Source organism: Chrysochloris asiatica, unplaced genomic scaffold, assembly GCF_000296735.1.
Source record: "Chrysochloris asiatica unplaced genomic scaffold, ChrAsi1.0 scaffold00067, whole genome shotgun sequence".
Classification (NCBI taxonomy): domain Eukaryota; kingdom Metazoa; phylum Chordata; class Mammalia; order Afrosoricida; family Chrysochloridae; genus Chrysochloris; species Chrysochloris asiatica.
This window is the reverse complement of record NW_006408585.1, coordinates 6,216,295-6,231,046: the sequence shown is the minus strand read 5'-3', so window position 1 is coordinate 6,231,046 and position 14,752 is coordinate 6,216,295. Positions and strand designations below refer to the sequence as shown.

Sequence of the window (14,752 nt, the reverse complement as noted above, 5' to 3'; positions counted from 1 at the left end):
AAAAACAAGCAAATACGTGTTGGAAGAAGTACAACCAGAGTGCCCCTATAATGAAGATGGTGAGACTGTCTCACATATTTTGGATGTCATCAGAAAGAGCCAGTCCCTGAAGAGGGACATCATGCTTGATAGAGGGTCAACTAAAAAGAGTAAGGTCATCATTAAGATGGATTGAAAAAGTTGTTTCAAAAACAGACTCATAGGAATGATTATGAGGATGACACAGGACCAGGTGGTGTTTTGTTCTGTTGTACATAGGGACAATATGAGTCAGAACTGTGCTCATGAGGAGCCTAGACCAAGAGGACTGGAATAGAACAAGGCGATTTCTGAAAGGTTTAAAATCAGGAAAAGGGATGTGTCAGGGTTGTATTCTTTCACTGTATTTATTCAATCTGCATAATGAGCAAATAATCTGAGAAACTGGATTATATGAAGTACGTGGTATCAGGATAGAGGCAGACTCATTAACAACCTGCAAGCTACAAATGACTCAACCTTGCTTACTGGAAGGCAAAGAGGACTTAAAATACTTACTGATCAAAGACCAGTCTTCAGTGTGGATTGTATCTCACTGTAAAAGCAAAACTCCTCACCACCAGATCAACAGACCAACAGATAATAGCTTGCTAAAAGAAGAGATTGAAATTGTCAAGGATTTCATTTTTCTTGGCTCCACAATCATCTCTCATGGGAGCAGAAATCAAGAAATCAAACAACATATTACACTAGTCAAATCTACTGCAAAAGACCTATTTAACGTGTTAAACAATGGAGATACCAATTTGAGAACTAAGGTGTTCCTGACTTAGCCATGGTATTTTCAGTCACCTCATATGCATGTGAAAATTACACAGTAAGGAAGACCCTAGGAGAGTGGATTCATTTGAATTCTGGTGTTGGCAAAGAATATTACAGGTACCACGGACTGTCAGAAGAACAAAAACTCTGTCTGGAAGAAATGCAGTCCAATGCTCCTTAAAAGTGGGGGAGGATGAGACTTTATTTCTTGAGACTTCATCTTCTGGAGGAATCAGTCCCTGGAGAAGGACTGAAGCTTAGTAAAGTGGAGGGTCAGCAGAAAAGAAGACCCTCAACAATTTGGAGTGACACAGTGGCAGCAACAAAAGGCTCAAACATGGCAAGCACTGTGAAGGTGGCAGAGAATCCCCTTATGTCAGAGCAGACTCACTGTCCCGTAATCACTGTGATCTGCCTGTGGTAGCTGGGCCATGTCTAAGAAGCACTTCTACTTTATACACATGGGATCACCATGAGTTGTAATGAAATCAATGACAACGTATACAATGAGATAAAACAAAAGACACAATTTTTAATTGACAAAATTTCAAGTATAACCATTGAATTTCAGTTTTTACGGTATCTTTTCCATGTTAAGTGCCGCTGAGTCGGTTCTAATTCATAGCAACCCCGAATAGGGTTTCTGAGATGTTAAGTCTGTGGGAACAGAAAGCCTGGTGTTTCTCCAGTGAAGCAGCTGACAGGCTTGACCTTGTGGTTAGCAGTCCAGTGCTTATCCTATGGAAAAATAATTTCCTTTAGTTGTGTTCTAAATTAGTGTTATCAAAACCCATTGCAAATGATCATGTTAACAGTTATCTGTAATGAGAGTTTACATACTCCATCTTTTAAAACTTCTCTTCACACATTTAACCCCTAAACTCACTGCCATCAAGTTGATATTGACTCAAAGTAGAACTAAGGAGCCCTGGTAGCATTGTGGGTTATGTGTTGGGCTGCTAACCACAAGGTCAGCAGTTCAAATGTACGAGCCACTCTGCCGGACAAAGATGAGGCTTCCTGCTCCCATAAAGATTTACAGCCTCAGAAAACCAATACAGAGTGGTTATGAGTCGGAACCGATGTGATAGTATGTCACCACAGAATTCTCCGAAGGGTTTCTGCGGCTGTAAATCTTTACAAAGATAGACTGCTTCATCTTTCTCTCAGGGATTCGAACCACTTTGCTGCCAGGCTTTTTTCCACACAGCAGTGTATGATTTAAATTTGGCACTTAAAGAATCTGATTAGATATTTCTTTTGTTATTTGCCTGGTAGCATGTTATAATATAACATAATCATTTCCTATTGAGGATTTGGTGGAGTCGTTTCACAGTTGCAGTTACACAAATTTTGAAACATGGAAATTTCCTTTGGATTTGCATGGAAGCCCAAACAATGTTGACTCAGATACTGACCCACTGCTTTCCTTCTTGAACATCACACACTGATCCTCCCTTCAAACACTATTATCCAAGAGACAGACAATACGTAAACATTTAGAAGACATTTCTGTTAAATTTTAATTTGGCAATACTGAAATATATTTAAGACAGCAAGGGTCAACATGAGTTCAGTAGTAAAATAACTGCTAAACTTTCATGCAGCCATATAAATGGTACCTTACTATATAAAAGTCTAGCAGGAGATGAAGAAAAGATTTCCAATTAAATGTTTGAAGCAATTAGTATTTTTTCTTCTGAAAAGGCTTTATCTGTCCTCTGGCGTTTAAGAGGTGGATCTTCGTGATTCTCTGTAATAAATCCAGAAAGCCTATTTTAAGTAAAGTATTTAACATTTGAAAATACTTTAAAAAAGCAAACAATAAAGGCATTTTAAAGATTTTAAATCTAGTCAACTTTGACATGAATACTATATTCCTGTGGACTTACTATTTAACATTTTAATGAGCAAGTCCTCAATTATACCAGAGAGATTATACTAAAATTAGTAAAATTTAACAAAACTAGCCACAATTGAGTGGTGGAGGGGTTATGAACCAAAATAACTAGAATTATTTAACTCCCCTTTTCCAAATTTAATAAAGATTATAAAAGACGCCTACTCCTCCTATCTCAACATGGTTAGGCTCCAAAGACTAGACGTTTATGCAAAAATGAGCATTGTGCAAAAACAGAGGAGGAAGACCACATGGGATCACATAACGGAGGCTGATTGCATCACTACATTACTGCCAAATTACAGCATTACAAAACTGCCTAACCACTGAGAATCATGGCGCAGCCAAGTTGACACAAAACCTTAACCATCACAACCAGAGTTATTCTCGCCTCCAACCTTGGTGGTCACTACTGCCAAACATACTTTGTTAATGCGCAAAATAGCGTCAAACAGTAATTCTTTACTATTGTCATCAATGTGAAATGGTGGATAACTAGAGTTGTGAAGTGAGGAGTAAGTGTATATATGTAGTCACAAGAAAGCACCGTGAAAAACACGATAGTCTACATCGAATTTCCTCGAAACTGCTCACCTAGATTCATGGTCTGATCCTTATAGAGTATGGAAGCAGGAATCTGAAAAGTGATACACAGCATTTCCTTATTAGGGGCCACATTTCTTACTAGGTGAACTGAACTGCATGCCTCCAGAGAAACCCCTAGCACAGCTCCAGCCTGCTGCCGAACATCCTCAGCAGGATCAGCATCTTTGGAAAAACTGTAGCAGTGCACTATGGGAAGGTGCTCACTGGGACAAGGTGGCCCATCCAAGAGTGATTTGAAGGCACTGAGAAACTCTATAGCCTTTGCTGGCAAGTTCATAACAATGTGCACAGAGCATCTTCTTTCTTTTGATGGTGGCCCCAACTGCTGCGTCAACTCTTCTCTGACTGGTCCTTGGAGGAAGTCTTTCCCATCCAAGTTAAAGACTTTTACCTTTTGGTCCACTTTATTTAATTTACAATTGTGCAACAGCCATTTATGGGATTCAGGGTTGAGATCGTTGGCAAACACAGTGCAATTTTTCTTTGCTACTGGAATGACAAATGGCCCAACCCCAGCAAAAACATCAAATAGGACATCCCCAGGTTTGAGAAGTTCTATGATACGGCTGTGTTCTGTAGAGAGACGTGGATTCCAATAGACTTTAGAAAAATCAAATTCATAGTTGTAGTTGTTCTCTCGAACCTGAAAAAGGTATTATGCTTGTTATTAAACTGCGTATTCCTAAATTCCAGCCACTGATAACTTGTTTAAAAAAAAAAAAAAAAATATATATATATATATATATATATATATATATACACACATATATATACCTGTGTGTGTGTGTGTGTGTGTTGCTAGTGCTGTTGAGTTGGTTCCAACTCATAGTGAGCCTGAATAGGTTGAAGGAGTGACTATGGGTTTGAACTACTAACTGTTCAATTAGCAATCTAGTGTTTACCCTACAGTGCCACATCAGGACTACTTACAATCTTTTGGTTAGCAACTCATACACATAGAGTCCCTAGGTTGTGCAAACAGTTAATATGCTCATTGGCTGCTGACTCCTTGGACTGTTCAAACCGTTAATATGTTCATTGGCTGCTAACCAAAAGGTTGTAAGTTAAGTCTACCAAGAGGCACCTCAGATCTACTTCCAAAATATCAGTCATTGAAAACTTTATGGAGCACAGTTCTACTCTGACACACACAGGGTCCTCATGAGTTGGAACTGACTCAAAGACAACTAGTTTGGTGTATATAGACACACACACATACACTGGTTTACTACTATTAAGAGCAAATAACAGTATATTTAAGGGCACTTTAACTAGAATCCTAGTATTTATGTTATACCTAAGGCCAGTTAATATCTTACATTAGAGTAATGAAAAAAATTCATCTCTTCAATGTCAGATGGCTCTCCCTCTCATCTTAAAGGGCCATAAAGTAGTTTCTAAATTACATAAAGAATTTCTCAGATATGCCAACTGACAAGCTTAATACTCTCTTATATCTCCAGGTGGAAAGGGGGAAAGCCTTCCTTTGAAGCAACACATTATACATCTACATGGTGGGCAACTAGTAGCACACTACACAGTCTACAAGCTTCCCATCTTACTTTAGTTGTCAGTTTCTAAGGGAGGCCCAAGAGACGGGTCATGTGTCATTAAATTTTCAGGTACATGCTTTTTTTAGACGGTTATTTAAAGTTTATAAGTTTCATGTCTACAATAAAAGCCACTGTACAGGATGAATTGATCATTACCATTTTCCCCTCTTTCCTCAATTTCACTTTTCATGGGTACACTGAATATAATATATACAATGCAGAGAAGTCTTGAACAAAATTAAGACTATCACTTCTTTTAGAATTATGATCTCACCATGAAACCCAATGACTTCTAGTTAATTCCAACTCATAGCAACCCGATAGCACAATGCTTAACTACTCCACAGCCTTCCAAGGCTGTGAATCTTTATGGAAGCAGACAGTCTCATCTTTCTCCACAGAGCAGCTGGTGGGTTCAGCTGGTGGGTTTGACTCATTGCGACCCTGCATAGGGTTTCCAAGGAGCGCTGGTGAGTTGGAACCACAAACCTTGTGTATGAAGCCATCCACTGACTGCAGAGATATGCTTAAACATGCTGTGGGTTTTTAAATAAACTTGTGCATGTATGAATTAGAACCCTAGTAGCAATTTTTTTACTTACAAGGGAGCTTCCAAAAGTTCATGAAAAAATGGAATTCAAAGACAATCAAAATTTCCCACAAACTTCTTGAAGCCCCCTTCATAGGTGCATATTCACACATTTAATAAAATGGAATTATGGTATACTTGTTCTATTAACTTCCTTTTTAAATCACTTAACCTGCCAAGGAGCAATTTACTTTAAAACATATTTGTTGTTGTGAAGTGCCATCGAGTCGGTATTCCAACCCATAGCAACCCTGTACAGGGTTTCCAAGGATCGACTGGTGAGTTTGAACCACCAACTTTGTAGTTCAAACTGACTTTGCAGTCCAGTGCATTAACCCACAGCGCCACACCAGGACTCCTTTAATATATACGGAACTACATAAATAACTTTAATTTCACTATACACTATAATTTAACCAATTTATAACCAGTTTACACCAGGTTTTAACAAATCTCTATTGTTTATAAATTCAGGTGGTTTCCAGTCCTTTATTATGTTTGTTTATTATAGAACTCTAGTGAAGAACCTAACATATGCATCATTACAATTTTGTCTAATTATAACATTAGAATTTTTGTTGTTGTGTTGTTGAGTCAGTTCCAACTTATAGCGACCCTGTATAGGGTGTTTAAGGAGCGAATGGTGAGCTTGAACCGACAAACTTGCAGTTCAAACCGGCCTTGCATTCCAGCGCAATAACCTAGAGCGCCACACCAGGACTCCTTAGCATAAAGTCCTACAAATAGAATGCTGGGTCCCACAAAGGATGTACCTTTGAAAAGGAAAACATACTATCATACACTCTTATATCAAATTTATACTCCCATTATTGCTGTGATATGTACAAGTATTCACATTCTCACATATTCCATCAATACTGGCTCTGATAAATACTTTTAATCCTTTGTCATCTATTATGGTTCTAAATTAATCTTGATACACCCCACAAGGAGATAATAAAATACTCTGTACCTTGGTCAGCATGTTTTCCTCTCCAGACAGCACTTCCATTTGGAAATTTCGGTAAGTATTGTCAATATTATTGATTTTATTTACTGCCGAGGTGATCCCTGGATTTTTGTCTATCATGACTTGGCCTAAAAGAAAAGATGAAAAAGCACAGTACTGCCTACTGGTTGCAAAACAGAAGCTAAAACTGCAAATATGACATTGAAAGGACTGCACTTTCTGTTGGTTTTTAAAATATAAACTGTACCTAGTTATAATAATGAGGCACACAGGACTAAAACTTAATACTGAAGTATTAATGTCGGACAACATTTACTACACACAAAATGGGTACATTTTTATGTATGAGTACATACTGAATACACTGTTAAAGGAAGTTTTTTCAAGACTTTGGGGCTACCTAATATTTTTCCAGAGTCCTGGTGTGGCACTGTGGGTTAATGTATCAGACTGCAAAGCTGTTTGAACTGCAAGGTCGGTGGTTCAAACTCACCAGCTGCTTCTTGGAAATCCTATACAGAGTTGCTATGGGTTGGTATCGACTCAACCGCACTTAACAACAACAAATATTTTTCCATGCTTTTCCTAAATCTTCTCTAATATAACATGACAACAAGTAAGTACAAAGGTAGGAAAAAAGGAATTGGTAATAAATGGAAAAAGATGTGAGAATAGTAGCAACAAATCTTTTCAGAAAACACCAGTAAAACTATCCCCTCAAACCAAATGTTTGTTTTACTGTATGCTTGACACAAATGTCTCCATTTTGGAAATATCTATCAGCAAAACAAAGTTTCCAAATAAAATAAACATGGAGATTCTTTACAATCTTATCTGAAATTTTATTTACGTAAATTTTTCTTTTTGTCAAATTTATGCCAGAGCAAAATGCTACCCATAATAGAATCCTAAATACCTAAAATGGTATATTGGCTTGGTATCCTTTTGTCCTGGTGTGGAGTCTTGGTGTGGTGCTGTAGGATAAGCACTAGACTGTTCAATAAAAGGTTGGTGGTTCAAATCCACCAGCCACTCCTTGGAAACCCTATACAGGGTTGCTATTTGTCAGAACCAACTGGAGGATACTTAACAACGAAGTATTTCTTTGTCAGCACTTAAAACATTTCTATGAATCTATATGGACTACATCTCAATGTAAAGAAAACAAAAATTCTCACCACTGGACCAATATACAACACTCTTATCAACGGAGAAAAGATTGAAGTTGGCAAATACTTCATTCTTCTTGGATCAACTATCAACAATCATGGAAGCAACAGTCAAGAAATCAAACGATGTATTATTGCATTAGCCAAATCTGCTGCACAGGAACTTTTTAAAGTGTTGAAGAGCAAAGATGTCAGCTTAAGGACTAAGGTGTGTCTGACCCAAGCCATGGTATTTTCAATAACCTCATATGCATGTGAAAGCTGGACAGTGAATAAGGAAGACCGTAGAAGAATTGATGCTTTTGAGTTATGGTGCTGGAGGAGAATATTGAAAGTGCCATGGGCTGCCAAAAGAACCAATAGATCCGTTTTGGAACAAGTGCAGCCAAGATGGTCTTGGAGGCCAAGATGGTCAAACTTCATCTCTCTTACTTTGGACATATTGTCAGGAGGGACCAGTTGCTGGAGAAGGATATCATGTTTGGTAAGGTGGAGGGTCAGAGAAAAAGAGGAAGACCCCCAACGACATGGATTGGCCAAGTGGTAGCATCAGTGGGTTCAAGTGTGGCAACAGTAGTGAGGTTGGCCCAGGTTCAGGCAGTGTTTTGTTGTTATGTATAAGGTCACTATGGGTCGGTACCAACTCAATAATGGCACACAATAACAACATATACTGTCCTATTGCATAAGGTAATATAACTTAATTTGTCAGCTCACAATATTGTTATGGTTGATAAGTGCTGTCAAGTTAGTTCCAACTCATAGTGACCCTGTATAGGGTTTTCAAGGCTATAAATCTTTTCAGGAGCAGAAAGCCTCATTTTCCTCCTACGGAGTGGCTGGTGGGCTTAAACCACTGATCTTGTGGTCCACAGTCCAGTGCTTATACTACATAGCCACACAAATAAGTTGAAATGCAACCAGAAATTGTCAAAGATGTCTTTGATATTTAGATACACGACTCTGAATATGATATTATTAATAAACACTAATTAATCACTGCTCTTGTCCGATTTTGATTCTAGTTTTTGTTGTTGTTGTTAAGTGCTGTCAACTTGGTTCCGACTCATACGGACTCTCTATATGGCTTCTAAGGGGTGGCTGGTGGGTTTGAACCTATGATCTTGTGGTTCAAACTGACCTTGTGATCCAGTGCATTATCCTGCAGCGCCACACAGCAGACCTCAATTTTGAAAGTTAATTTTAAAGGGGAACAACATTTTCTTTTTTTAAGTTTATTCTGAAGGTCTATAGTAAAAGTGGAGTCCAGTGTGGCACTGTTAAGCACTGGACTGTTAGTCACCAGGTAGACGGTTCAAACCAATCAGCTGCTTCGTGGAAACCCTATATAAGGTCGAGAGGAATTGGTACAGACTCAATGGCACTAAACAACAACTTAATAAAAACTTTAAAATTACCATTGTTTAGGTGTGTTTTACCTTTAATGAGCCATGCGCTTTAACCATACCAGCAGGGCTCCTTAGTCTAAGATTGCCCCTCTGGGAAAGAGGTTATAAAACAGGAATGCCAAGGAACTTGAGGCTAGTTTAGGCAATGACTCACAAGGAAGCCTAGGCTTGACATTTGTCACAATGAGAAGAATCTGCTAAGTATTATGTTACCATTGTGTCTTACCAATATCTTTCATCAATACAAGCAAAGCAAATGTCCAACAGCAGTCCAGAAATCCTACCCATGCAAAACGCTGAGCATTGTATTAAAACTTGAAAATGATTTCCAGAAGTCTCAACAAATAATCTATATTAAAAAAATAATCTGGAGACCGTGTGGACATCAAGTATTTATGTTAAGGACAAGTGCTATGTCTGATTCATTTTCTGCTTTTTTCTTATCCCCAAGAATTAAGGAGCCAGGCTCAAACCTAGCACTACAGAGTATGACAGAAGTATCATTTATAAAAGACTAGGGGCACTAAGCAAAGACTCAAAGTATTGTGCCTGACATATATATTGTTGTTAAGTGCCATCCAGTCGGTTCCAACTCATGGCAACCCTGTATAGGGATTCTGAGCTGCTTGAACCACTAACCTTACAGTTCAAACCAACCTTGTAGACCAGTGCATTAACCTGCAGCACCATACCAGGACTCCTGACATAAATGAGAGATTCAATAAATGTTAGTTGAATCAATGAAAGCACGAATAAACAGTACCTTTCACTTGTGACTATAAAACACCTAAACTTAAGAAACCTGGTTTTCAACATAGTCTTGAAGGTCTAATACGTTTTCTTCACCGAAACTGTACTCTGTGTTCAATGAATCTGACAAAACAAATGATTTAGGTTGAATCTGAACTGATCTTTAGAGCTTGCTATGAATCTAGAAGGAGTCCTGGTGGCAAAGTGGTTAAAAGCTTAGCTGCCAACCAAGTGATCAATGGTTCGAACCCACCATCTGCTATGGGATGAAAGGTGTGGTAGTTTGCGTCCATAAAGATTTACAGCTCTGGAAACCTTATGGGGCAGTTCTACTCAGTCCACTCAGAGGCACCTTGGAAGTAAAGCCTCCAGAGAAGTCAGCTGTTGAAAACCCTATGGAGCTCAGTTGTAGTTACACATACGGTGTCATTATGAGCCAGAATTGATTCCATGGCAACTGGCTATAATTCTGGTAAGTATATTCCAAAGAGGCACTCAAAAAAATACAGTTCAAGGTTCAGTCTAAAACTAAAATGATAAAAGATACTGCTTCTGTAATTGACATTTATAAAAACATTTTTAAAAACTATAATTGCTTCCTAGTACTTGAATAGTATTAATGACAAACATACCAATTAAATGCTTGAAAGGTAGTTGATGATCTCGAAGGTTTAAATGAGCAATATGTCCAACTCTGCTAAACCCTGAAGTCACATCTTGACCTTCAGGAAGCACAGCTCTCAAGATTTCTTCTGACTTAAAGTTCTCGTAAGTTAGTTTCAAATTGTATTTAGATATCTGTGGACTGACATGAAGCTGACTTAAAATACTGAGTTCTGCTTTCTCAAAGGAATCCTGAGAAAACATTTTAAAGGGATCCAGCATAATTAGTCTACTCTCTTCATCTTCTGGATCTTCGATCACACGCTTTATGCCCGGGCGCTGCAGTGCTACCCTTTTAAGAGATCGCATCAATTTATTGACTATTTCTTTTTTCACTTTAAGCGCTGGAACAGTGACTGTCTTTGAAAAAGCTGTTCTATCAAGTTCTGTCATTCCTCGAACATCAGAAGGCGGTGAAAACAATTCAGAGTGTCTCTGATTTGTTTCTAATTCTGGCATAGTTGAGAATCTTTTTCTCTGATCCAACAAGAAAATACTATGTGTTTTGAGCTTTTGTATCAGTGGTATCCAAACTAGTGGAATCAGTGATGTGGATTCAGCTCTGCTCTTACAGCTTTCCACTGTCAGAAGTCTTCGTGAGAATTCAAATGGCCTCCAGAAAACCCTAAAACAAAGGTATTCATTTAAAAAATGTCATAAAGCTATAAATTTACATGTCTGCAATGGCTTTTGTGAATAAAAATCTAAACTCTACTGTTTTAAACAACTTATTAAATGTAGATAATAAATTTTTTAGTATTATGTGCAAAGTGTACCATATTTTCCATGATAGGATGACTTTTATTAGTGGTAGATACCTCTACCCATCTGTTGCCATGGCAGAAGGATTCCTCATTCATCTGTCTCCCCATACTCAGTGAATCTCTCCATTCACAATTTTCTACAGAATCACTTTGAACCAGAGAGCTAAAATTTGAGCTAAAGGATCATTTCTAAACGAATTGGTTAATTCCATTTGTGACTTTACCAGTGGCATCATTCATTAGGATGTTCTTAAGGGTGTTTATCGCGTCAGATGTGCTAAACAAGTAAACGCATTATCAATCTTGGGAGGTGTGTATTATCAGATCCTAATTTTGTACTAAGTAAACTGAAGTTCAAAAGTAGGTTAACTTACTTAAAATCTAGTTGCTAGTAAGGGGCTGAGCATGCCCTAAACCAAGGTCTGACTGACTTCCGTGTTTGCTTTCTTAGTATCTAGCTCTGCTGCTTGTCTTTGATGCTTTTCTACCATATGTCCTGCCTGTAACTAGAGACTTCGGCATTTTGAAAAGAAAACTTTGCTGAGTATATATTACATGACTATCCCATTAACAGAATCGCTTGTTACCTCTGAATTCTAGAATAAGTCAATGTAAGGAGAAAGAACACTGTCCCGGAACCTTGAAAAACAACGATGTCAAACTTTAATACAGGCAGGGTTCAAATGGGCTTTAGAAGTTAACTGTGTGACGTTCGGTAAATTACTTAGTCGGAGCCTCGGTTTCCCCAATAGTAAAACTTAGCTAACAGTTCTATCAGAGCTTCTGAAAAGTTTAAAACAAATTGCTCAGTACCTAGTACTCGCATATAAACTCAGCACCTAAGCAAGTAGATGACCTCGCAACATTTCTGCGCCAAAGCGACGAGCGGCCCGGGACGGACCGGTACCGACACCAGACCATCAATCTCTTCACACTACTCAGGGATACCACAGCAGCGATCTCACTAACTGTATCATCCCAATCCCCGGGGTCGCCCATAGCTTGGCTTGCTGACCAAACCCCTTACCTCATGCTCTGGAACGGCTCAGAGAGAGATCGCCGTGAATGGGTTAGTTCCCGATGACATCATCACGGTGCGCCGACAAGGGTGAGCGTCATTAAATCGCGCCACCTCTCTCCTCTTCTCCTCTCTCTCCCGCCCCCCCGCCCTTTTCTAGTGAAGTACGGAATCGCGGAAGGATCTGCTCATAGCTCCGCCTCTGACGCTGCTAACCACAGGAGAGATAGGGTAGTATCCCGCAGATGGATCTGGCATCTGGCAGGCTAAGAGCATGGAGGCGTCCTGGGGGAGCATCAACGTTGAGCAGGGCTGGTATGTCTCTGCTCGGCTGCCTGAAGAGGCAGAGGCGGGAGAGTCGAGCCCGTTGCTAAGCAACGTAAGTGGGCTTTGCTCCTCTTAGGCGTTGATGGCTGACTGGTTCTATGAAGTGTCTCCCCAAATAAGACCAGAAAAGAAGCTGGGCAGCACAGGGAGCGAGGAGAAGAAGCTCTTCTTGTTGCCAGAGCAGGGAGGTGGGGTTCAAAGGAAGCTGCCTAGAGTCAGATGAGATCTAGCGGAGTTCATGAAAATGATTGAAGCCCACCATTCCCTGCGGAGGGGCGGGGGCGGGGGGGTTGATGTAAAGGAGCCGGCTCTGGTGGAATGGGTGCAACCCTCAATGAAAGCTGGGGGCGCGACTAGATGAGCAGCCCTAGGGTTATGTGACTCATTACTGTTAGTATCCTTGTCGGCTTCTTGATTCCACCAGGAATCTTGTCAGATCTTTGCAAAAGTCACAAGACTTTTCTTTTCCGTCTTAGTCATTGAGGGGCCCAGTGATTCTAAAACGCGCAGTTGACAGTTTTTGTTCTGTTTAGTTTTTAAACTTCAAGTCCCTGGGCAGTAGCAGTTTCTAGGATTTTGCTCCCAAATGTAATTCTGGGCAAGGGTGTTTGTTGTCAGGAGTATCCTCGCCAGCACAGTGTGAATTATGGCAATGTGGGTTAATGCACTGGCCTGCAAGGTTAGTTTGAACCACAAGATCGGTGGTTCAAGCTCACCAGCTGCTCTTAAGGAAAACCCTATACAGGATCACTATGAGTTGGAGACAACTTGACGACATTGAACAACTTAGTAAGTCTATCAGCAGTTAGTTTTGCGATCTTAATATTTGGGGCGCAACAGCCCCAAATACACTCCTGTAGCCTAAACTGGCTTAGAATTTTCCAGTGCTAGCCCTGCACTGCTGGCTCGCCTCATTCCTGTCCTATCTCCTGCACTCACGAGGATAGCTGTGGCTCCGCCTTAGGCCTATCTGGCCTCTGTACAGTGAAAATGAATTTCCTAGGAAACAGTTATCTATTCCTGGAGTTGTAGTTGCACTAATAGGAGGTCTCAAGGAAAAGAAAAGAAACCAGTGCTAGTTGAGCAACTCATGTGTCACGCTCTCTGGCTGTTTGCAGGAGAGGTTCCTCTTAACTTTTCAGTGATTTGACCAAACATTTCGCTGTCCTAACGTTTGACACTATTACATTTGTGTGCTTACAGGAACTTCACAGACAGGGATCCCCAGGTGTCTCATTTGGTTTCTCAGTGTTTAATTTGATGAACGCCATCATGGGAAGTGGCATCCTTGGTTTAGCTTTTGTTATGGCTAATACTGGTATTCTTGGATTTAGGTGAGTTCTCTCCCCCCCCCCACTGCCCCTCCCCCTTTATTTTACTATCACCTTTTCCTTCTTTTTTATTAGTACACTGAAAAGCAAAGAGATAGGCTCTGGGAAATGGTAGTGTACAATTTCTAGTTAAATTATTCCTGAGATTTTAGCATTTTTCTTGCGAGTCTTATCACTAGCCAGAAGCGTGGAAGAATACTAGCATATACTTTGTATCATTTTATCCAACAATGGCTAATTTTTAAAAATGAAAACTTGATCCATGGCTTGTATGTAACTTTGTTGTTGTTGTTAAGTGTTGTCAATTTGGTTCCGACCCATACGACCCTGTGTAGGGTTTCTGAGGAGCAGCTGGTGAGCTTGAACTGCCGACCTTGCAGTTCAAACAGCTTTGCAGTTTGGTGCATTAACCCACAGCGCCACACCAGGAAGTAACCAATCTTCGTGTCACATTAGCTGTTGCAACAGAAATACCACCAGGGGCTGGTTTTAAGAGCAGACATGGATTGTCTCCCAGTTGACAAGACTCGAAGTCTGAATTAAGGTCATTGGCTGTACGAGAAGGCTTTTTGCCCACTCTGGGGGAAGATCCTTCTCTCAGTTTAGGTGGGCAAGGGCTTCCTTGTTGAACTTCACATAGTAGCTACCTGCCTTTGTCCCCCTTTGTGTCTGATCTGCTCTTTTTAAACCTCAGAAATGGTTAGGTTTATAACACTCCTGGTGTGATGCTATGCACTATACACTAGACTGAAAAGTTGGTTTGAACCACAAGGTCAGTGGTTCAAGCTCACCAGCCACTTCAGAAACCCTATACAGAGTCACTATAAGATGGCACTTAACAACAACAACATGAGTCACTATGAGTCCTCAGAACCAGCAGACAGCAGTTAACAACAACAACA

General features: G+C 39.9%; 2 protein-coding genes across 2 annotated transcripts in view; one reads left to right on the top strand and one right to left on the bottom strand.

Annotated features, from left to right (window-relative positions):
• Positions 1–2,426: 2,426 nt before the first annotated feature.
• Positions 2,427–11,033, bottom strand: TRMT5 (tRNA methyltransferase 5). Its single transcript, XM_006864583.1, has 4 exons — positions 10,380–11,033; positions 6,423–6,547; positions 3,296–3,950; positions 2,427–2,554 (listed from the first exon to the last, which is right to left on the bottom strand). Exons 1-4 carry the CDS (start codon positions 10,867–10,869, stop codon positions 2,469–2,471), a joined length of 1,356 nt encoding a protein of 451 aa, XP_006864645.1. The 5' UTR covers positions 10,870–11,033; the 3' UTR covers positions 2,427–2,468.
• Positions 11,034–12,356: 1,323 nt separating this feature from the next.
• SLC38A6 (solute carrier family 38, member 6) overlaps positions 12,357–14,752 on the top strand; it is an 88,811-nt gene continuing 86,415 nt past the window's right edge. The window contains exons 1-2 of the mRNA XM_006864582.1: positions 12,357–12,571; positions 13,723–13,853. Coding sequence (XP_006864644.1) covers positions 12,467–12,571; positions 13,723–13,853 — 236 coding nt within the window. The 5' untranslated portion in view covers positions 12,357–12,466. The remainder of the gene's footprint in view (positions 12,572–13,722; positions 13,854–14,752) is intronic.